This window comes from Psammomys obesus, unplaced genomic scaffold, assembly GCF_907164565.1.
Source record: "Psammomys obesus unplaced genomic scaffold, mPsaObe1.curated_primary_1811, whole genome shotgun sequence".
NCBI lineage: Eukaryota > Metazoa > Chordata > Mammalia > Rodentia > Muridae > Psammomys > Psammomys obesus.
Genome location: NW_026585626.1, coordinates 14,110,710 through 14,136,019, shown reverse-complemented (window position 1 = coordinate 14,136,019; position 25,310 = coordinate 14,110,710). Strand labels below are relative to the sequence as shown.

General features: G+C 40.6%; 1 protein-coding gene across 1 annotated transcript in view; it reads right to left on the bottom strand.

Moving 5' to 3' along the window:
* Lims1 (LIM zinc finger domain containing 1) overlaps window positions 1-20,959 on the bottom strand; it is a 114,777-nt gene extending 93,818 nt beyond the window's left edge. Inside the window, exon 1 of the mRNA XM_055614254.1 lies at window positions 20,834-20,959. Coding sequence (XP_055470229.1) covers window positions 20,834-20,865 — 32 coding nt within the window. The 5' untranslated portion in view covers window positions 20,866-20,959. The remainder of the gene's footprint in view (window positions 1-20,833) is intronic.
* Window positions 20,960-25,310: the final 4,351 nt, after the last annotated feature.

Here is a 25,310-nt window from a genome sequence, read left to right as displayed (position 1 = left end):
AAAAAAAAAAAAAAAAAAAAAAAAAAAAAAAAAAACGAAACAAAACAATAACAACGACAAAACCTGGGATTTTGTTCAATAATATGGTATAACCTCTGAGAATAGGAACGTTATTTCTCTCTTAAAAAATTAAAAATATAGCCAGGCGTGGTGGCGCATGCCTGTAATGCCAGCACTGGGGAGGTAGATGCAGGCGAATCTCTGTGAGTTCGAGACCATCCTGATCTACAAAGCAAGTCCAGGACAGACAAGGCTACACAGAGAAATCCTGTCTCGAAAAACAAAACAAAACAAAACAAAACAAAAAAAAAAATTAAAGATATTTTCTTTTTATGCATCTAAGTGTTTTGCCACATGTATATCCGTGTATGTATGTATGTGTATCTATGGTGCAAAGTTCAGAAGAGGGCATTGGACTCCCTGAAACTGGGGTTTCTGTAATATGGTTGTAAGTTACCATGTGGCTGCTGGGAACTGAACCCAGGCCTGTGCAAGAGCAGCAAGTGCTCTACACCACAGAGCCATCTCTCCTACCTGGGAAATTATTTCTTATCCTTCCTCTCTTTACTCTTTCCTTTCTTTCTAGATGGTCCTCACACATGTTAAGTGAGTTCTCTAGCATTGAGACACACCCTTGCCTTTTATTCTGCTTTACTGTGAAGCAAAACCTCCAGTGTAAAAGACATTTGTATGATGGTGTACTTTTGTAGTGTCAGATGAGCCTAGAGTTCATACCTCAACCAAAACAAACAAAAAAAAACAATAAACCTTATGACCCATAACTGGTATTGATTTATGGTAAACCTAGCCAATTACCCATGGCTGATGAAGCCATGTAACCTAAGGAGAACTTACTACTGCTACTTTCCTAAAAGGTATAATTTCTAGCTACATTCTATATACCTATTCTTTTTTTCTGTTTTTTTTTTTCTTTTTTTGTTTGTTTTGAGATAGAGTTTCTCTGTGTAGCCTTGGCTGTCCTGAAACTCACTCTGTAGACCCTGGCCTTGAACTCAGAGACTGACCTGTCTCTGCCTCCTGAGTGCTGGGATTAAAGGGATAACCACCAACCAGATCTAAATATTTATTCTTATACCCAAAAGTAAGTTTAGCTTTCATCCTTTATCAAAGAAGCTTCTTTTTGCAGCAGATAGATACTATTACAGAAAGTCATAACCAGCCAAAGTATAGGGAAAAATTAATAGTGGGGTGGTGCTGAGTCCCAGATGACACATCTACAACAAAACTCCTACACTTAAGACTCAGGGAACGTTGTGCAACACAGGGCACAAAGATAGTAAGAGCCAGAGGACAAGGATATCTGCTCCAAGACTGTCTTCTGGAAAGGGGAGCCTAAACAAGACCTGAGCAATGACATCAAATGACATGCTAACATGTGTAGATGCTAGTTTTTCAAATCTACTTTATTTGGGGGTTCCTTAAAGCTTATACCTCCCTTCCAACCCCCCAACCCCAGGCAGGGGAAAAAGAAGGTTGGAAGGGAAAGAGAGTGTAGACCTCTTTACTTCCGGCTGTAGGGTTGTAGGATTCTTTGGGGGGCAATAGGAATCTCAGTTGTCAGGATATCTAGAAGTCCAGGTAACCAGCAAACCATTAAATGCAGTAAGCTGTCCTCCTCTACCTCCTACAAGCTGCCTTAATAATTCTTTCTCTGGGTTATCATATTCACACTCCTCAAAGTCCTCAGAATTCAACTAATTCCAGCAGGCAATGACCACGATGCTGCACTAGGCAATTATTAGCTGTGGACAAACTAAAGCCCCACACTTAGGATTATAACAAAAACATATTTATATATAGCAAACCAAAACTTCCACAACAACCATGGATGAGGAAAAATCTCACAAAGCCCCATCCCTAGATGAAGAACTGCAGACAATTAATGACTATTGAGAGAGGGACTCAGTCTTGCCCAGGGATGAGTCTCCTAATTGGTTATCCAATAATATCAAGTAGTCAGTCCTAAACGCATATACATGAGCAACACTAAATGCTCCCAGCAGATATGTATGTTAATGCACACACACACACACACACACACACACACACGTACACACACGTACACCAATAATAAAGAAAAGGGAGAAAGGTGGTGCAGAGATGGGGATCAGTCTGGGAAGAATAGTAAAGGGATGAATTCGATCAAAATACTGTGTAAAATTCTCAAAGAAATAGCAAAAATATTACATTCAAAAATGTTCTATTCCACCACTATCTAAAAGGCATGAATAAAACTTGACACCTTGTTGTTCTTGTTCAACCAAGGTAACAGTTTTAAAATATTAATTCCCCCTACCCCAAACACAAAACCTGGAGTCTTATCCAGCATGTTTTAAATGATTAGGGAAAGCCAGAGGCTGACAGTAAGCTTCTATCAAGTTACACAGAGTAATCCAGGAAGCTGCATTCCTCCATGGACTCTGCTTCAGTTCTTGCCTACAGGCCCCACCCTTGGGAGGGTTCCTCAATGATAATGGAGCATATAACCTGTAAACCGAATAAATCCTCTCCTCCCCAAGCTGGTTTTGATCAGTATTTTATAACAACAGAGAAACAAATTAATACAGGCTAGTACCCCACAATCTAATCACTTCCCCAAAGCCCCACCTGGAAGCACTGTATTAGGAACCATTTTTTCAACAGAAGTCTTTTGGGGAATATTTCTTTTTCTTTTTAAAATTTATTTATTTATTTTATTATTTTATTAATTGCAGTTTATCCATTTTGTATCCCCAGCTGTAGCCCCCTCCCTCATCCCCTCCCACCCTCATCTTCTCCCATGCCCCTCCCCAAGTCCACTGATAGGAGAGGTCCTCCTCCCCTTTCCTCTGACCCTAGCCTGTCAAGGTCTCTTCAAGACTGGATGCTTTTTTTTTTTATCCAAACCATAATAATGATTTTTATGGCTACTACCAAAACAAACAACACACAAAAGAGTAAGGGATATGATGAAACTAGGCCCTTGGGCTGACTTCTAATAGAACTCACAGTAGAGAGTCACTTGTTCTAGAAGTAACAGGTAACCAGAATAGCTCTGGCTTCCACTCAGAGATCTTGTCCAGTGCTCTTATTTCCTTAAGCCATGAGCGTCTCTTAAAGAACTGGGGTCCCTGAAACAAGGATTTGTAGACTAAATGACTCTCAGATAATAGTTTTCCAGGATAATTTATTAACTGACTTGTGTCCTTTTCCTCCTCATACTCCATCCACCCACACCCAATGACAGATTGACAGTAATTAGTTTCTTCAAGCTGCACTGTTACCATATCCTTTTTTTTTTTTTTTTTTATGATATCATTTCCCTTTTTGGCAACTTCAATTTCAGCTTCAGCCCTAACATGCCAATATTAACACTCTTGTTTCAAAATTTCTGAATGTGAAGAATGTTACCTCCATAATTGTGTGCTGAATCAAGCACTGGGCTAACAGTGTTGACTGAGAAAATGCAAGTGTGAAGTCACAGTATCAAGTATCTGCAGGAGACCTTTAAGTCTGAATTACAACTTGGGCTTCTTCCTAGGTCTCATTGCCAACCTATCTTGAGAATAATCATCTTAAAAAATGTGTGCTTACCAGTCTATATGACCCAAACCCTATAAGTCAATCTATTTTTAGTGTCCAGTCACTGTAAAGGCTATTTCTCAGGAGGAAACAGAGACCCACAGGATGACACAAAACAAGAATCAGGGGTTCTGACAGAGTTTTAGCAAGACACTTATGTCACAGGGTTTTAAGAAGATACTTCAGCTGTTGTGTTAAGAATAGATGAAAGAAGAGAAGCGCAAATATGGAAGCAGAAACACTAATTAGGTGGCTATCCAACAGTTCAGGTGGGACAGGGTAACAACCTCAGTGTTTATTAAGCAAATACATATGGGACACCTTCACGGGAAGAGGATGCAGGGGTCCTTGTACAAACTCTTCCTCAGTTCAGTAAATGAGGAAGGCGAAGGACTCTAACCAGTATTCCATCATGGTGAGGAAGTAACTCAGCCTCTGGAATTAATATTTGTAGAATAAGTCCTCTCAGATAATAGATTTTATGACCACACATCAAACCACTTTATAACTATTTATATATGTTTGTATTAATCAATGTAATGAAAACATTATAAAAGGGCACATACTCCCATACATAGGGAGATACCCACAAACTTCCTACAAATACATATTGAAGAAAGAGACTCCACACTGGGTATATTAACCACACTTGAGAGTAGGCCTCACGCCTAGCAGTAGATGGCTGACACAAAATGAACTCAATGGTATTTTTGTAGACTTTCTGTCTCATATTGCTTTGAGTGATTTTTTTGTTTTGTTTTGTTTTTGACTTACTGGTCTTGCTTGCATGTTACAGTTTCTGATTTTGTGCTTTTATGGGTTTTGTTTATGTATTTTTTTGCCTATGTTTCTCATTATTTTTATTTTATTTATTTTCATTTGTTCTCTAAAAAGAGAAAAAGAAGGTGTGGAGTTAGGCAAGTGAAGAGGTGGGGAAGATCTGGGAAGACTTGGGGGAGAAGAAACTGTTTTCAGAATATATTGTACAAAATTTATTTTTAATTAAAAAATAAAGAAACTCTATATTCCATAGCAATCAGGAATATGTCTAATTTTATAAAAGTGTCAGTTGAGGATAGAAGATAACAACATGTTTTAAAATATGAAGAAAGAAATTTCTGAATGTAAAGAATGGAAAGTTAATTCTCTTTAAGGATTTATTTATTTATTTAATGTATATGAATGCTCTATTTGCATGCACACCTGCATGCCTGAAGAGGGCATCAGATCATGTGATAGGTGGTTGTGAACCACCATGTGGTTGCTGGGGAATTGAACTCAGGACCTCTGGAAGAGCAGACAATTATCTTAACTGTTGAGCCATCTCTCCAACCCCAAAAGTTAATTCTTATTATACTCTTTTCATAATTATGAAAGTTCCTAACATAATTCAAAACTAAAGCTGTAATATAAAATAGAAGCAATAATTTTGGGAAGTTATTAAAATACTGATTATGAGACAATTCAAAAGAATTACTTTTTAAACTCTTTATGGAATATAAGTAATTGCCTATCTTGAACAACTAAAATAAATTCAGACTAAGTAACAAGTCAAAAGAAACTTTTGTAGTTGGCATGTAGGTCTGATTGTGAATGGCCCTGTAGGCTCATATATTTGAATCTCCGGTATTTGAATCTCATATATTTGAATCACTTGCTAGTATCCCAGCATAGATTTGCCAATGACATTTTAAGGTGATGAACCATGAGGATTCTGGAGAGAACTAAGTGGTATCCTTGATAACAATGAAACATACTCAAAAGACTGGTGGAGATGCTAAAGCATGACACAAGGAAGAGAAGCATTCCTCCGAAAGTGTGATCTTGCAAAACTTGGAGACACCAGAGTCATTTAGGAAGGACAAGGAGTGCAGCCTTGTTACAAAAGGTGTAGTCCTCGGGGTAGGCTTTGAGGTTTCAAAAGCCTATGCCAGGCCCAATCTCTCTCTCTCTCTGCTTATTGCTTATGGATCTTAGATAATGCTCTAGCAGCATGCCTGCCTATCTACTGCCTTTCTCCCCACCATGATGGTGATGGATTTTATCTCTGAAACTGTAAGCAAGACCACAATTAAATGCTTTTTAAATAAGTTGCCTTGGTCATGGTGTCTCTTCACAGCAACAGAACAGTAATGAAGACATGAGAAAATGACTCAGTCAGTAAAATGTTCACTGTATAAACATGAGAACTTAAATTTGATACTCAGATTCCACACAAAAAAGATCCAATATGTGGCACATACTTGCGGGAGCAGACACAGATGGAGCCCTGGGATTCACTATCAAGCAAGCCTAGGGTACTCAGCAAGCCCTAGGCTAGTGAGAGACCCTGATTCATAAAACAGCGACAGCATATCCGAAGAACACATAACAAAATAACAATAAATAATAACAAATAATACATAATAAAAACGGTGAAAAACATTGTGCTTTATCTCTAAAGGCAAGCAAGCCTCTCCAAGTAGCCTAAAAACACACTTCAGAGAAAAGCTGTCCTCTAATAGTACTAACCAAAAGATGCCAGCAGCCACTAACTGTAGTAAGAATTTTGGTTTCTTAAAACACAGTTACATTATGTGAATATGTTTTTGTTTAAATCCCAGGTGTGGGATATGGGGCGGCTTCAGATTCTCTACAGCCATTGTGATTATCTAGGATTGTTCTAGGAGGGGCTTAATTGTTGCCAGCTGCAAAAAAGTTTACGTTTGGAATTCTGGGGACTCTGGAGAGGGTATAAAAGGGGGAGCCCCAAGAAAGTGGCTGCTGCTCCTGGCTGCTGTTGTTCAGTCTGATAAAAAGAAAAAGTTGGAGATAACATGATGAAGACTGGACTTGCCCCCAGGAACGCCACCCATAATTAGCAGGAACTAGTCTAAAGAGATCTACAGCCCCTCTGCAGTCTCCCCTTCTTTCTCCCCTACCTAGTGTTGGGTGGTTGGAAGGGATTAGGGTAGAATAAGGGTTGGAAGAGAGGTTGAGATATAAGAACCCAATAAAATAAACAAATACGTCTACACCTAACCTTTCCAACCTTCTGCACCTCAGTAGCTTAATAAGTGGAACTTGGTAAAAATGTCTGGCAGTTTATTTCATTTCAGAATACCAGGTTTTAATTTTATTTTATTTTTAAAACAGGGTCTCAATATGCAGGTTTAGCTGTCCTCGAACTCACTTTGTAAACTAGGCTGGCCTCTAACTCACAGACATTTGCCTGCTTCTGCCTCTTAAGTGCTAGGATTAAAAACATGAACCATTAAGCCCCACCAGAATAACCAGTTTAACTATTTTGCTCCCCATTATAAACAGACTTCTGAGAGGCAGTTTAATGCCATAGAAACATGAGCAATTTGAAATATCAGGATTCAGGTCTCCCACAGCCACTGGACAGTTTGCAAGGAGACAAGATTTTTTCTGGTTTCACTCAGTTCATCTGAAAACAGAAAGATGGCAATAGATTGATTTTCTACTGTAGAGATTAAATAATATGCCACAGGAGAAGAATCTAATAAAAGAGATCCAAATGTTCACCAGTGTTCAAGATTCTCTAAGTGGAGGCTGAGCAATCTTAGGTTTGCTTATAGTCCAAAGACTGCTTTAATTCTAACAAATGATACTCAATGAAATTGAGGCTCTTCCCCATACTATTAAGTCTATCAGAATTCACAGCACCTCTTTGTGCACAGAAGCAGGTCCCCAGAGACTCTGGGAAAGCTGGCTTAGATCTACAGTAGCCACCCTGCACTCAGAGTCTCATGTTCCTTAGCAGTTTATGAAATTTACAAATTTATACCTTACTTCACAAAGTAAAGAATTCTTCCTAAAGAGCCAAAATAGCCCCAAATTGTTCTTTCAATGCCTGCTGTCATCATTTCTTTTGTTTTGTTTTTTAATTTATTTTTTATTAATTTATTTTTTATTGATTATAGTTTGCTCACTTTGTATCCCAGCTATAGGCCCCTCTCTTATTCCCTCCCAAACCCACCGTCCCTCCCTCATCTCCTCCCATGCCCTTCCCTTAGTCCACTGATAGGGGACGTCTTCTTCCCTGGAGGGGTCAGGAGCTCCATAAAAAGCAACAGAACCAAAAAATCTGGGCAAAGGCATCTTTTCTGAAGCTGATACTCCAAACAAGGACCATGTACGGATAACTTAGAACCCCTGCACAGATGTAGCCCATGGCAGCTCAGTCTCCAAATGAGTTCCCTAGTAATGGGAACAGGGACTGTCTCTGACATGAACTCAGTGGCTGGTTCTTTGATCACCTCTCCATGAAGAGGGAGCAGCCTTACCAGGCCACAGAGGAAGACAATGCAGCTAGTCCTGGTGTGACCTGATATGCTAGGGTCAGAGGGAAGGGGAGAACTCTATCAGTGGACTTGCTGTCATCCTTTCTAACAGAAGAGAACAGGGCCACTTTCTAAAGCCTCCACTTTGATTCTGGTGCTCACAGCCATCTATAATGATATCTGGTGCCTTCTTCTGGCGTGCAGGTGTACATGCAGGCAGACATTGTATTCATAATAAATAAATATTTTTTTAAAAAGATTCTGTGATCTTGAGCCTTGCCTCAAGAGAAATTTTAACCCAGATGGTTCTTCTAACAAAGGCGCCATTATCATAACTTCCTTTAGATCCTGCCAAGTGTGAGGCTCAGTCCTTCAGCTGGCTCTGTAACTTTATACAGCAGTGGCCACTAACCATGTGTAGCCAACAGTCATTTAAGAGCGCCAAGCTGGGCGGTAGTAATACACACCTTTAATTCCAGCACCTAGGTAGGAAGAGGCAGGCAGACTGAGTTGGAGGCCAGCCTACAGAGTGAGTTCCTGAACAGATGGGGCTACACAGAGAAACTCTGTCTCAAAAACCTGGGGGCAGTATATGTGTATAGAACCAAAAAGTACTCAAACAGCAGTAGAGTCCTACAAGAGTATAATTTTGCCATCCAGAAGGACATGCCTGCCCTGAATGTGCTTTGATAAGAAAAAAAAAAAAAAAATCCTTACAAATTGTTCTAGGTCGAGGAGGTCTACAGAAAGTACAGTACTCAGCTTTTAGAAGAACAGTAGAAGCCTTGCAGTCCAAACCTCAATCTTCCAGTATTTCAGTTAAGTGACTAACATAGGGTATAGACTAGACATAGGACATCTTAGAGTTACTATTGCTGTGATAAAATACCATGACTAAAGCAACTTAGGGAGGAAAGGGTTTATTTGTCTTATGCTTCCACATCGCTGTTCATAACTAAAACAAAAAAATCAGAACACAAACTCAAGTAGGGTGTGAACCTTGAGCCAGGAGCTAATGCAAATGCCATGGATGGGTGCTGCTTACTGGCTTGCTCCCCATGACTTGCTCAGTGTACTTTCTTATAGAACCCTGGACCACTAGTCCAGGGATGGCACCTTTCCCCATTAACCACTAATTATGAAAACACCCTACAAGCTTGTCTATAGCCCAACTTTCTCAATTGAGGATCGCTCCTCTCTGATGACTCTAGCTTGTGTCAAATTGATATAAAATTAGTCAGTCAGCATATAGCACATTTTCTATTTTCTTCATCCTTTTGAAAACATTAGATCATTCCTTTGGTCCTCCTATGGCTAACAAAGGTACATCAAAGAAACATGCTCCACAAATTCCATTTGTTTGTTTATTTAGAGACAGGGTCTAACTGTATAACCCTAAGTGGCCTGGAAATCACAGAAATCCTCTTGCATCTGCCTTCCATGTGCTGGGCTAAAGGTGTACATCACCACACTCAGCACAAAATTCCACTCTGAAAAGAAGTGGAAGAATCCACAATAAACATGGCTAGCTCTGCTATACACAGACAAGTCAAGATTCTGGCCAGGACAGTTCCTTAGCATTTCAACCACATTTAACACTTTAAAAACACTTACCTTCTTTAAATGTGTAAAGGAAAATGAGCTCAAATAAAAGAAAGCTGAAAGGAAGAAAACAAAACCAATGTTTGGTTTGACCAAAACGCCAGTCTCTTCCAGTCAGATGAATAAGCTAGGGAAGCCCCTACCACCACCAATGCTGGGAGCTGGACCAGCTAGAACCCAGCTCACCTACGTTACCAAACCCTACATGAAGGCTTTGGCGCACTTAACACTTATTCTGAGTCCAATATTACCAGGTGTGTTAGCTTCTTTTCTACTGCTGTGATAAAACACCATGACCAAGGCAACATACAGAAAGAAAGGTTTATTCTTATCCATCTTATTCCAGGAAAAGAGCCATCATGGCTGGGAAGCATATAACAAGTGACAGGCAGAGTGGCAGAAGCAGGAAGCAGGAGAAAACTGGAAGTAGGGAAGTCTGTGTTCTCTCAAAGCTGCCAACAAGGCCATCCTTCCTCCAGCAAAGTCACACCTCATCAACCTTCCCAGACCACCAAATGAGGATCAAGTGTTCAATTATCCCAGCCTACAGAGAACATCTCTCATTCAAACCACCACACAAGACAGGAAAAACCAAAGACATCACAAAAAAAAAAAAAAAAAAAAAAAATTTATAAAAATGTAATAATTATCAATGATACAAAAATGCTTAAAACTACTAGGAAATAAAGAAAAAAAACCAGGAAAACAAGAAGAATAAGCCATGTTCAAGTAGAATTAACTCACTCCAAAATACAAGGGTTTTTTTTTGTCCAAAATTCAAACAATGTGCCTGGTGGCAGTAGTGGTACATGTGTTTGATCCCAGCACGTGGGAGGCAGAGCAGGTGAATCTCTGTGAGTTTGAGGCCAGCCTGGTCTACAGACCAAGTTCCAGGACAGCCAGAGCTACAGAGAAATCTCTGTCTCAAACAAAACAAAACAATACAATCCATATCAATATACAATAAAGATTTCATATAACACACATACACAGACAAACAGAGAGAACACCAAATCCCTGATTCTTTCAATGAATGTAGAAAAGGGATCAAAAATTGAATACCCTTTTGTGATTAAAACAACAACAAACAAACAAAACCATCACCTAACAAAGAACAACTACAAAAACAGCTAGATATATTCAATGATGAAAGCAGAAGACAAATAAGACACATCTATCAACAATGTCCTTATCTTGGTCTGTGTTCTATTCCTGTGAAGAAACTCCATGATCACTGCAATTCTTTTTGTTTTGTTTTTCGAGACAGGGTTTTTCTGTGTAGCCCTGGCTGTCCCAGAACTCACTCTGCAGACCAGACTGATCTAGAACTCATAGAGACCTGCCTGCCTCGCCTCCCAAGTGCAACCACCACTTGTCCCCCGCAGCAACTCTTATAAAAGAAAATATGTAGCTGGGGCTTGCTTATACTTTCAGAGGTTAGTCCATAATCATCATCAAGGCGCATGGCAACATGTAGGCAGCCATGTTGCTGAGGAAGTATCTGAGTGTTCCTTCTGGTCTGCAGACAGCAGGGAGAGAGACACTGGGCCTGGCTTGGGCTTTTGAAATCTCATAGCCCAACCCCAGTGACACACTTCTTCCAATAATACCACTCCTACCCCAACAAGGCCACACCTCCTCATCTTTCTAAGGTAGTACCATCCCTTGAGGACTAAGCATTCAAATACATGAGCCTATAGGAGGCATTCTTATTCAAACCACCACAATCCTAAAGTTTCTAGCCAGGGAAATAAAGCAAGAAATAAGTAAAAAGGCATCCAGATAAGAAAGGACAAAATGAAAAGTCCTACAAAATAGTCAGACATAAAGCCACTAGAGCTCTGCATAGTATAATAAAAAAAATAAAACAGATTGACCTGTCAGAATGGTAAGGAATCACTGAAACTTTTTGTCTTTTGTTAAATTCAATACAGAGCCCGGTAGTAAATTAACTTTCCACAACGTCCTTTGTGATAAACATCACCACCGAACCTAGGGTAGCTTTAATCTAGTATATAACACATATTCTTACAAGAAAACACTACTACAAAGTGTATTTAAAGAGACATCTGCAAAATATTCTACCGTAGGTGTGATATTCTAGGCATCATTCCCTTAAAACTCTCTGAATGAGAAAAATGGAAGTAACGAATGAGCATTTGATTTTTTTTCTAAAACTCGGCATGGAAACAATAGGCATTCAACCCAAGGCTGAGGTTAAGTAAGGTAAACCTGTAGCTATAGGTTCTGCCACAATGTAGCCAGATCACACCTGACCAGGACTGCTTAATTATGCAGTGCTCTAATTTTTACTCTAAACGAAGGCCCATGCCAGCACCCTACAAATGAATTTGGCCTATTGGACTCTTTTTTGTTTCTCTTCCCAATGTTGACTGAAATCTTTCTCTGCTTTTCACCAATATTAATTAATTGGCAAATTGGGACAAGTATCTGAATTTGCCTTTGTAACACTGCTGGAGCTAGGCTTTTGCCCAAAAGCTCTGATTACAAAGATGCAATCCTATCTAAACTATCCTCAGTCTCATCACATTCCACCTGCACCTTACAGTCCCCTTCGATCACCTCATCATTCTGAGGGAAACTTGGCCCACAACTCCCCACAACTCAATTTACATTATGGTAAATGTGCACGGTACAATCTAACTATTTTCTGGAGAAAAAAACAAAAATTTTACTCAAGATTTGTAATTGGGCATGGTAGCTCTCATCTGTAATCTCAGCACTGGGGAGTCTGAGACAGGAGGATCATTTAGAGCCTTAGGCCTGTTGGGGTCACATAGTGAGTTCCAGGTCAGCATGAGCTACAGAATGAGACCATCTCAAAAAAATATAAAAACAAAACCAAAAGCAAACGATCAAACACTACCAGGATTTACATTAAATCTAACTTTAAAATATAACTCTTCCTTTTAAAATAAACTTATTTTTGTCTTATGTACATTGGTGTTTTGCCTGCGTGTATGTCTGAGAGAGTGTTAGATCTTGGAGTTGCTGCCATGTGGATGCTGGGAATTGAAACCTGGTCCTCTGGAAGAGTGTTCCTAACCACTGAGCCATCTCTCCATCCCCTAAAATACAACTCTTCCTAATGAACTTGAACATTGTGTACCTTACAATGAATCCAGGATCCTGACTTATTTTTCTTTATATGTATGTTTCTATCTATGTAAGTACATGCTACGCAGGTGCTTATGGAGGCTATAAGATGTGTCAAATGCCGTCAGGCTGGAGTTAAAGATGACTGGGAGCTGCCAGGCATGAGTGTGAGACACTGAATTCAGGTCCTCTAGAAGAGTAAGTGTTCTTAAACCTCTGAGCCATCTATTCAGCACTGACTCTCAGTCACACTTATAGAGAACAGGAGGCAAAGGAGACTCTTTTATATTTTATGCTATAAAAGTACATCTGTACTTCAATCTTGTTGAGAGGAACTGCATGCACAATACAATTGATTACTATATTTGAGCAATTGAGTACATCACAGCATTATTTGCTGGGAAGACTGCCAGACTCATGAGCCTTGGTATACACAAAACCCCCTCTACACAGAGACATAATGAGGGGAAAGTGCAGGAGGCCAAAGAATAGAAATAGCATCACCATGAGCGTGTCAGCCCCAGGGCTGACTACCGGACCAGAGGGACAAGATAACCTCCAAAATGATTGCCTGACTGCTCTCTGATTCTCTATTAGCTGTGCTAGCTGAGCTGTCCCAAGGAAAGCAAATCTTGTGGAGTGTTAGTCCTTTAGCTCCCCATCCCCACCCAATGCAGGAATAAAGCAGAGTTTAAGGATTCTGCTTACTCATTTTGCAATGGCTAGTACAAGCTCTGGTATACGAGTTAAAATTTCAAAGACTAAATGACATGACTCATGGCACAGCTATGAGTCATAAGGCCAAAATTATAGCAAGCCCCACTGATCCCCATCTCTATCCCATAGCACTGGGCTACAGGTGTATGTGCACCTAGCCCATTTTTTGTTTATGTGGTGCTGGGGGTGCAAATTCAGGTCTTCATGCTTGTGCAACAAGTACCCCCCAAAACCAAACAGGGCTTCTCTGTGTAGCTCTGGCTGCCGTGGATCTCACTCTGTAGACCAGGCTGGCCTCAAACTCACAGAGCTCCGCCTGCCTCTGTCTCCCAAGTGATGGAGTTAATGGGGTATGCCACCACACCCAGTTTGGCTAATGATCTTTTTGTCATGTTTTTTAATTCAGTTTTCAAATATTTATTTTCATCAGAGAATAATCCCTAATTTTGCTTTGTTGTTGTAGCTTTATCTGGATTTGGCAACAGAATAATACTGGCTTGGCTTTTTTATTTGTTTCTTTTGTTTTTGTTTGTTTAAGATGGGTTTCTCTGTATAGCCTTGACTGTCTTGGACTCACTTTTTAGACCAGGCTAGCCTTGAACTTCAGTCATTACTCTCTTCCATTGGTTAGTTTGGGTAAGGACTTGTCAATCTTTAATTTTATTTTTTAATTTCATATATGGGAGCTGGAGAAAATGAATCACCAGTTAAGACACTGGCTGCTCTTTCAGAGGACCCTGGTTCAATTCCCTGTACCCATATAGTGGCTCAAAACCATCTGTAACTCCAGTTCCAGGAACTCAACACCCTTTTCTGGTCTCCGTACACATGTGGTATAAAGACACACACGTAAGTACTACCCATGCACTTAAAATAACTTTTGAAACTTCATACTGTTAGGCATGATAGTATAAACCTTTAATCCTAGCACTTAGGAGGGAGAGGTGAGTAAATATCTGAGTTCTAGGCCAGCCAAGGCTACAGATGGAGACTCTGTCTCAGAACCACAGCATCAATAGCAAGAATTCATACATTTACTGTATTTACATCACACACACACACACACACACACACACACACACACACACACACACACCACTCCTCCTATACCTTCCTACTTCTCAAATTCATGGCCTCTTTTCCTTTAATTATTGTTATTTTCTATACTGACTTCCTTTTTTTTTTTTTTTTTTAAAGCTGTTTTCTTGGAATTCATTCAGGGGTTTATTATTATCTTCTTTTTCTTTGAACATACTTGTAGCACTTTTTAAGTCTCTGTATGGGATTTAGTTCTTGGAGGACACAAGGCCCTAGATTTTAGGCTTCTTGTGATTTGTTTTGTTTTGAAGTGAGATCTGTATATATTGGGTTAGGTTACTGGTTATTTTTTTCCTTAAAACACCCCCCACAGAAGTGTTTACAATATCTAAGAAGGACTAGGTCATATAGTAGGGTTCAGATATAATTTTTCTCTGTTACAGTGGTGTTGGGGAAACCAGGTTCAATTCCCAATATTCTCCAATAGAAATTTGTTAGCAAACTCAATCATTATTATTCATTTATTTATTTATTTTTGTTTTTTTAAGACAGGGTTTCTCTATGTAGCCTTGGCTATTCTGGACTCACTTTGTAGACCAGGCTAGCCTTGAAATCACAGAGATCCACCTGCCTCTGACTCCTAAAGTGCTAGGATTACAAGCCTGTGCCACCACACCTGGCCTCTATCATTATTAAAGGATAGTCCCATTATGGAAATAAAGAAACCATCCAATAAAACACACTCATTTTAGGAAGTAAAGAAACACTTAATAGTACTGTGTGCAACAATCTATTACTACAGATGTGAATGGGGAAAAAAGGAAAGACTAAGTGATTAGTGTTGAGTTGGTAGAAAAAAGTAGAGGCAAGACTAAAGAGAAATGGGAACAGTAGGGGTAAGGAGGGCAGGCATAAGACCATTTATAAAGATAAGATGAAAAGAGTGTGGTAGCTGGGGATATACCTAAGTTGTCACAGTGCTCACCTGGCATTCACAGGGCCCTGGTTCAATCCTCATTCCTATGACCTGAGCACTTGGGAGGTAGAGGCAGGAGGATCAAGAGTTCAAGGTCCTCCTCAGTTACACAGCAAATCTACAACAGTTTCATCTATCAGGAGGCCGAGGTATAAAAACTCTACAAACCAAGTCAGCCTATGCCCTTTGGGAAAGCCTATCAAAACAAAAATATGAAAGAATAAAGAGAAGGGAAGAAAAGGAAGAGGAAGAGGAAGAGAAGGGGTAATGATGGTGGCCTCAGTGGCAAGATGGATCAGTGGGTAAAGGTGCTTGCAGCCAAGCCTGGCAAACTGAGTTTGAACCCCAAGATACACATAGTGAAAGGACAGAATCGACTCCTACAAACTATCTTCTGACCTCTAGCACCAGAGCATGCCTGTGTCCCTATACACTGTGTTGAATATTTTGGCAATTTGATACAAGCTGGTCATCTGAAAAGAGGAAACCTCAATTGAGAAAATGTTACCATCAGATGACCTGTCGACATGCCTATGATTGATGTCAGAGAGTCCAGCTCAGTTTGAGCAGTGTCATCTCTGGGCAGGCTGTCCTAGAATATATAAGAAAGCAAGCTGAGCAAGACATGAGGAGCAAGCCAGTAAGCAATGTTCCTCCATGATCTCTGCTTCAATTCCTGCCTTAACTTCCCTGATGATGGATAACAAATAAGCCAAATAAACTCTTCCCTCCCCAAGTGGTGTTTTATCACAGCACACAGCAAAGAAGAACCTAATAACAACCCCCCCAATGCACACAAAGTGTAAAAAACAATCTACAGTGTTAATTCTTTTTTTAAATAAAAAAGATAAAGAGGAAGAAAATAAAAACAGAAGACTGCAGTAGAACTAGCCTGTCAATTTAATATAGGTTAAACAAAGAAGGAATAAATGTGAACAGGAAAGAACTGCATGAAGCTATAGAGTTTTAATGGAAGCTGGTTTCAGTCTCTATTTTCTTGGCCTTCCTTTACAGATCCTATCACATCCCTGGGCAATCTTTTCTGAGGTTTGGTCACAGATACTAACTAGTTCTATTAGTCTTTCCTGGGCTGAGTCACAAATGCTGGTCACACTTCAGTGTGGTTCCTCAGGGGTTAGTCTGAAAAAGCTAGACTTATCTTACAGGAGTCCTTTGTAAGGTCCAGTCACTGAGACTGGTCCCAGAAATGCACAAGGGTTGGTTTATAAGCACTGGTCACACCTTTGGGCATTCCTTCAGGAGTCTGGGTGTGAATGCTGGTTTTGTTCCTGGGTGGCCATTACCCACGCTGACGGCCAGAGTGTAATCTATGTTGAGAACTTAAGAGGTATCTTCTGCTGTTGTTGACTGTAGCCTCTGGTTGTTTACTTTGTTCTGAGGTCTATTTTACTTGACACTTATAATTGGTATTAATAAAGTCTCCCATAAATTATTTTAATTTATACTCTCATAATGTATATTTTCCATCTTTTTATTTTCAATTTGCCTATACTGCTAAATACAAGGTGAATTTCTTATACAACACATATATTTGGATCATTTAAAAAAATCTAAATAATCAAAATCTGTCTCTTTAGTCCAATAATAGGCTTTCTCTCCTCTGATTTAGGGTTACAGTAACATAAATATTAGGCCTTTTCTTTTCTTATAGTTCCATGGTTCCCTGAGACTTTGTTCTACTTCTGCACTGACAATTTTCTATTGCACAGATGGGGTAATTTTTATTATTTCATAATCTTGTTCACCAGTTCTTTACTCTTTAATTAATCAAACCCATCCATCTTGGTTTTCTTTTTTTGGCTTTTTTAGTCAATGTTGCAACTGTAAAACTTCCATTTGGTTCTTTATTCAATTTCTTTATCACTGAAGCATTTTTATTATGTTTTTTTTAAAGTCTGACAGGTATTTTTAATGTCTCATTAAATCATGTTGTTATCTATTATCTTTTATCATTCACTTCTTTTAATTAATTAAAGACAGGGTCTCACTATGTAGCCCTGGTTGGTCTAGAACTCATGGAGACCAGGACGGCCTCAAACTCACAGAGCTTCACCTGCCTCTGCCCCCCAAGTTCTACGACTAAAGGTGTCCACTACCATGACCGACTCCCATTATCTTTAAAGACCTTTCCAGTACTTAAAACAGCAAGTTATTTTTCTAAGGAAATTTGAACGTTTTTTATATTTTATCATGGCATAAATCTTAGGCAAACTGTTTCAGCTGCTTTCTATGATGTATCTCTGAAATGTTGCCAGAAATGCTGCTCCTCTGTTCACACCCAGGAAGTGAACTCACGACTGCTAGGCAGTGATGAGAGTTCTGGTTCTGTACCATGTCTACTGACACTGTGCTGATAGAGGCAAGGTGGTCACTACTGGCAGGTGAGTATAAAAAAGTCTTGGCTCCCTACATGGCCTGCCCAGGCACAATCCTGAGAAGGGGTGATGAGCTCCAGTTTGGAAAAGGTACAAACCTAGAATTCCCCTTCAAATGTTTCTGGCATGTTGTTGGGTGTTTGATTAGAGCAGAATATTAGTTGGCTAAGCAGTGTGTGTGTGGGTGTGTGGGTGTGTACCTTGCTAAACTGTCTTAACTTGTCGTTTGGCTAGAGAAAGCAGTCTTTTGTTAGCGTTCGTTCTTTTTTTGGTCACACCTGTTGGTATTCCAAACTCTTAGATCCTTCAACTCAACTCTGAAATAATCAGTTGGGGAAGGGGGAACATGACAGAGAATTCAACCTTCTATTAATCACAGATGTGAACATATTTGTTATCTTCTATTTATCTTTAAGAGTGATACATTTGTTTTATAAATAAAGTCCAGAGTTTTTATTTACAATTAGTATTTGCAATTATATTTTAAATGTTGGAGAAAAATAAAAATAGTATTTTGTGACCAATGAGGTGGCTTGGCAGGTAAAAGCACATGGTGGTTTACAACCAACTGAAACATCCTATTCTGCACTGCAAGGATATGATACATAGACACATGCATGCAGGCAAAACACCCACATACGTTAAAAAAAAATAGGCACACTCTTCAAAGCTCCAAAATGTACTTCAACGTGAAAAAAAAAAAAAAGCAGGAAAAATATCCAGTCCTCCCACAAATGTGCACATGCACACACTAAGCTCCACTACAGAAATATCTGATGCTGTCAAATAAAGGAAATAAGTAACATCAGGATGAGGAGACATAAAACCCCTACTGCTGGAGGCTGGAAAGATGGTTCATCAGTCAAGAGCACCAGCTAGTCTTTCAGGCCTCAGCTTTCCTTTCCAGCACCCACATGGTGGTTCACAACAGTTTTTTTACTCAGCAAACTACTGTACATGCAGTGAAGGCTGTGTAATTCCCCTTATCTGTGATACTCAAAAGTTAAAACCAAAGAAAAGAATGGTGTTTGCCTGGAGGAACAAGGAATGGAGAAACAACTGTTCAATATATACAAGAACTTCAATTTTGTAGATATCTGATGGCAAAGTACTTCATGCAAAAACAAAGGGGGGCCACTCATAGGGGTCACAATCTGTAAACCCAGCACTCAAGAAGCTAGACAAGACAGGTGGTGGCGGAACATGGCCTTTAATCTCAGCAGAGGCAGGCAGATCTCTTAAGGCCAGCCTGGTCTACAGAGCAAGTTCCAGGAGAGCCAGAGCTACACAGAGAAACCTTGTCTTAAAAAACAGAAAAAAAAAAAAAAAAAAAAAAAAAAAAAAAAAAGGCCAGGCAGTTGTGGTCCATGCCTTTAATCCCAGCACTTGGAGATGGAGGCAGAGGCAAAAGGATCTCTGTGAGTTCAAGGCCAGCCTGGTGTACAGAACGAGTTCCAGGATAGCCAGAGCTAAAAACAGAAAAACCTGGGTTTTTTGTTTTTTGGGGTTTTCTTTCTTTTTTTTTTTTTTGGTGGGGGGACAACAACAACAACAACAAAAAAAAAAACAAAAAGAAGAGGAGGAGGAGAAAGAGAAGGAGGGGAAAGGGAGGGAGGAGGAGAAAAAGGGAGAAGGAGTGAGGAGGAAGAGGAAGAGGAAGAGAAAGAGGAGGAAGCAGCAGCAGCAGCTAGACAGGACAAATTCAAGGCCAGCCAAAGAGTGAGAGTCTACACAGTGAAATTGGGGTGAGAAGGGGATAGACCAGAAACACACTTGAGGGTCCTAAAGAAACACCATTATATTCCATTCTCAGATTACATACTGCATAGCCATTCTTCTTTACAGCACACATATATTTTCAGTTACCTATCAACTTAATACTCCACACATCTTTCTCAGATGATGTTCGTGGCAAATACAATAACTGTCTATGATTTTACAAATTCTTAACTCTTGATCATCATCTTTGGTGCCTGGGAGCGAATGCTAAGTGTGCATAAAGTGCTTCGGCTACATACCAAAATAAAAATAAACGATCTCAAGAAAAAGCGCAAGCCATGTTAAGCATTGAGCTGAATTAAAAACATTTTTCTTGAAATACCATTGTTGCAAGAACAACAAACAAACAACCATGGTGATTTAGATTTATATTTGACAGACATTTCCTTGAAACTAAATATTTTGGAAACAACAACTGATAATATTTTGTTGATAATGAGAAATGTCACAATTTCCACTGAAAATTGCAATGTTGGAAAATTACTGCGTCTTGAGTTTTGACAGTTTTCCGGATACTTAAGAATTTAATGAAACCGATGGTGATTTTAACCGGTGGTCATTTAGAGACAATATTAAGATGTGTTAGCATCCCCGACCTTCCTCACTGGGTTAGCCAATACAAACTGTTACAACAAGTAACAGTTCCATTCAAATACAAGACAGTCAGAGGAATATTCAAGTAACCATCAGCTCAGTTTTCATACCAAAACTAGCCTTTAATAAACCATCTTCTGAACTTCCGGTGAAGTCATAAAGAATACCCACAATTATTCGAGAAAGCTAGTAGAAGATTTCTCTTCAAGCTGTCCATCTATTTAAGACTAAATTTCCTTTAAATAATTCATTCAAAACACATCACAACAGACAATGCAAAAGAGAACCCCGCTGCTTTTTCTATTAAGACAGACATGTAAAATATGTAACAGGCTGTTCGTCTTAACTTTTCTGTTTAGGGTACACTATTTTCATTAAAATACGTTATGCATGTTAACATACCACACATTATTCAACGAATAAGCATTTTACAGGTCCGTTTTTCCTTTCTAATACAACAGTCTGTGCTGTCCTGAGACCCTCCGCTCCGTTCTTTCTATGGGTAGAAAGTGAACTACTACGAGCCAAGCTCCGGGACAGCATCTGTCCTCACACCCCTAGGCCTCACAGGACAGCTCAGCAGGACCACGAAGGCCTCTCCCGCCTCAGGCTTGGGCGGGAGCCTGTCCGGGCCTCTAGGCAGCCGAAGGCCGCGCGGCCGCGGGGAGGTAAAGGCTGTCGCCCGCCAGGCCCAGGCTTGGAGAGGCACGGGCACCGGCGGTCCCAGAGAGCGCGCGCGTCCGTACCTGTTGGTCATTCCGGCTGCCACGCCCAGCATCTCCGCGATCCACCGCGGGTCCTTCGGCGCCTCAGTCCGCGCCGCGGCGGCCGCACCCTCTTCCCTCGCTGCCGCGACGAGCCGCCGACGGGAGGGCCGGGCCCACGCAGGCGGGGCGGGCCGGGGCAGCCTCCAGCCGCTAGTGGCCCGCAAATGGCGGCTCTGGCCCCGCCCCGAAGATCGCAAACTTAAACTCGTGAATAGGTCAGAGCTGAGGCCTAACTGGGACTGGGGCGGGGCGAAGCTCGGTGGGGGCGGTGCCAGAGTCAGCGGAGGTGGGGCACGGTGAGGAAAGAGGCGGGGCGAAGTCGAGGAGGCGGTGCCTGCGGTGCCTGCGGGCCGAGCGGCGGAGACCCTTCAGCTTGGAGCGGTACGGGTCTTGGCCCCGCCCCTGAGCCGTCATGGCTCCTCCTCTCTCCGAACAATTCTACCCCTTCCTCGACTTGGCTTTGAGCCTGCTTTCCTTAAGCCTGTCTGTAGGCGCTTCTCCCTGGGCCCAAGTAGGCAGAGAGGCTTATGGGTGTTCCGTGGGTTTCCTGGACACTCCCGGAGGACTACGAGTTATCGCCGGGAGGGTGTGACTGGTCAAAAGACCGGTCAGAGTGCCCTTAACTGCAGGTTCTGAGTCAACTTGGAGATGGGCCACCTGGTTTTGTCTGCTAGATGTGGGAGCTGTATAGGGTTCCACCAGGCCTGCGACTGTCCTGAGGAGACTGTGGCAATGAAAATGTCCTGCAAGTCAGTCTTCCAGGAGGGCTCCTCTGGAATGGCCACTTTCAGCCTGCAGGCACTTAGAGTGTTTAATGTGCTCTTGTTTTAACTTTACAGGTCAGGCCTGTAAGATGGCTCAACAGTTAAATCCCATGGACCCTTATGGCAGGAGACAACCATCTCCAATTGTCCTTTGACCTCCAAACACATGCAATAAATAAATAAACGTAACGAACTAGAATTAATTTTTTTTTCTTCTAAAAGAAAAATCTTGCTGCCGTTTTGGCATACTTGAGTAAAAATTGGCTGCCTCTCGATTAGTGGTTTTTAGCTTCATCATAGTTACGCCATCTGTGGAATGTGCTCTCAGAGTGAGTCTACTTCTGTGGTTGACCAATGTCTGCCACAAAGAAAGCTTGGAAAGATATGGTTGTTCTAGAAAATGGAATTGAATTTCTTATGTCTCAACTCAACGGTATCTCAGGATAAAAAAGGATGTATCTATGACTTTAATTTTGTTCTGACTGTCAACAATCAGCTTTTTAAAACAAACTTTGGTATTTGGAAGTTTTTCAAATGTGTCCATACATCACAGACATAAAAAGTACACGCAAAAAAAATTTAATTATGAATATGAGTGCATTTATGTAGGTCTGTGCACATCTATGTACACTCAGGGACTAGAGGACATGCCTCGATTCCTGGAACTGGGGTTACAGATGGTTGTGAGCTGCCATATGGTGCTGCGACCTGAACTGGAATCTTCTACAAGAGAAGCAAACATACTTCACTGCTGAAAAGAATTGCTGTAAAAAGTGTATTTGAAATGATGATGCACAACAGATTTTATATGAAAGAGGTTTATTGGATGAAGAGAAGTGAGAGAGAAGGAGAGACTGAGACATGATAGGGGGAAGGGAGGGAGCACCTGTTATGCTCAATTCCTGAGACCCCAAAGACCACCAGGAATCGACTCCACTGCAAATACATGTGGGTTTATTTAATTCAAGCTCAAGCCTGGTCCTAAAACTTCTGCAGAAGTAGGAGAGGTATGCAGCAGGGTGGTCTAGGGGAACAAGGTTTTTAAAGGGAAAAACCACAAGTGGTGGGTTATATGCCTTGGTGTTACATGATTGGGTAAGGGAAATTGACTTTTGAAATGATTGGTTTACTTTATGTGCCAAGACCATAAATGGTTCTGGCCTGGCTATCTGGGCCAGTTTCCTAGCAACTATATCTCTAGCAGGCAGGAAAAGAATGCAGTAAGGCTAGTTCCTTCTAGCAGGCAGCTGGACATGACTCTACCTGGCTGGCCTTCCTTCAGCTTGTGCTTTAAACTTTAAACCAATACCCCCAAAAAACCTAATATTTAATTCTTTGGTCTCCCACATCCTAACAGAGAAAAGAGAGAGAGAAAAAGAGAGGAAGAGAACACACGAGCAAGAAGGCAAGAGAGAGACAAAGTGACGGGTTGGTCCTTTTATGGAGCAACTGAACCAGGCCTGCCAGGTGTGAGTACCTGGCGGCTGACACATGATCACATCATAGGTTGCTAGGCAACCCAGAAGCAGGCTGCCTAAATAGTAACAGTATTCAAAATAAACAGTTAAAAATGCATTTTTTTTTTTTTTTTAGCTGGGAATAGTGGCCCACACTTTCAATCCTAACACTCAGAAGGTGGAGTTTGAACTATGTGAGTTCGAGGCCAGTGTGTTCTACATAGTGGGTTCTGGGACAGCCAGAGCTATGTAGTGAGACCCTGTCTCCAAACAAATAAAACAAAAACAAAAAAAAAAAAAGTTTTCATTTCTTGTTTTCCATCTACTTTTGTCTTTACCAGATAAGTATATAATAAGAGATCAGGGGACACTGTTAGGATTTTGGAACCAAACCTGCTTCTGGGTTGCCTAGCAACTTATGATGTCATCATGTGTCACCAGCCAGGTGGCTACAGCTGGAAGGTGTGGTTACCTTGCCCCTTTCTCTCTTGGTCTCTTGGCCTTCTCCCCTTTCTCTATCTGGGTGCTCCCTCTCTCTCTTCCCCCCCCCTCTTTCCTCCCATCATGTTCTGCTCTCCCTTCTCTCTTCCTTTCTCTTTATATCAACCTAATAAACCACTTTCATATAGAAGATCTGTTGCATGCCTAATCGTCATTATTTAATTTGTCCCATAACATTACAGACACTATTTCCTACCCCCCAATAATTCCTGTATCTTCAGCACTGAGTTTTATTAGATAATAAAACTAGATAATATCCCATAACATTACAGACACTATTTCCTACCCCCCAATAATTCCTGTATCTTCAGCACTGAGTTTTATTAGATAATAATAAGTTCATCAGAACTCAGTCTGGCTTCATTTTTAAGCATTTATTTGAATACGTCACTTACAATATTTCTTTATAGATAATAAAATTTCTTTATAGATAATAAATATTTCTTTTAGATAATAAAACTAGATAATTTATTAGATAATAAAACTAGATAATTCCTGTATCTTCAACACTGGGTTTTATTATATTTTCATCTCTTTTTGTTTAATAATAAAAAAACTTATGTAGTGGACAGTATTGTTCATTAATTTAGAGTAAAATCTTAGACTCTAAAAATCCTGGGTTCAAATTCACACTGAAGAAGCTGAGAATCCAGTAGTTGCTCAGTCCACATGCTAGATGTCTCAGCTGTCCAAATCTGGTGCTGAAGGCCTGGGACATTCCTGGAGAGCTGCCTGTTTACATTGGGCTTCCAATGTAAACTGAAAGATAAACTTGTCATTGAGAGTTAGAGCAAACAGCTAAAAAGCAAAGTTCCATCTATGACTTTATATCTGCCACCGGAAGGGCTGCCTATATTTAGGCTTCAAATAATCTGATTTAAAAAAAAATTATTTACAGGAGTGCCTAGTTGTTTATATTTTAGTTGTTTCCAGATTCAGCGAAGTTGATAACTAAGTTCATCACATTCTCTGAACACCACAGGTCTTTATAACCCTGAGAAAAGAGCCCAGGGCTTCATGTATAGAAAGCAAGAACTGTACCACAGAGCTATATGCCAGTCCTGTTCTCACCATGTTGTTAAAAAAAAAAAAGTTTGGACTAGGAGAACATATGTGCAAGCTGTTTCTGGGAAAATGATAGTTGAGCATTCCTAAAATTCCACTCCACTGAGTTGTACATGAAGAATCCCATTACTCCTACATTATCACATATGAGATCAGTGAAGTTCATCAGAACTCAGTCTGGCTTCATTTTTAAGCATTTATTTGAATACGTCACTTACAATATTTCTTTATTGGGCTTGGAGAAATAGCTCAGCACTGAACCCAGTTGGTGGACTGTTGGGAATGAATATGGGACAGGACCTTGTTAGAGTAGATGTGGTCTTGTTGGAGAAGATGTATAATTGAAGTGGGTTTTTAGTTTTCAAAAGCCCAGGGCAGGTCTAGTCTCACTGTCTCTGCCTGCTGCCTGATGGCCAGGATGTTCTGTTTGTTTGTGTTTGTTTTGTTTGTTTGTTTTTTGCATTTTGTTTTTCGAGACAGGGTTTCTGTATGCAGTCTTGGCTGTCTTGTACTCACACTATAGACCAGGCTGGCCTCAAACTCAGAGATCCACATGCCTCTGCCTCCCCGAGTGCTGGGATTACAGGCATCCACCACCACACCCAGCTTGCTGATCAGGATATAAAGCTCTCAGCTTCTGCTCTAGCACTAATGCTTCCCACCAGGATG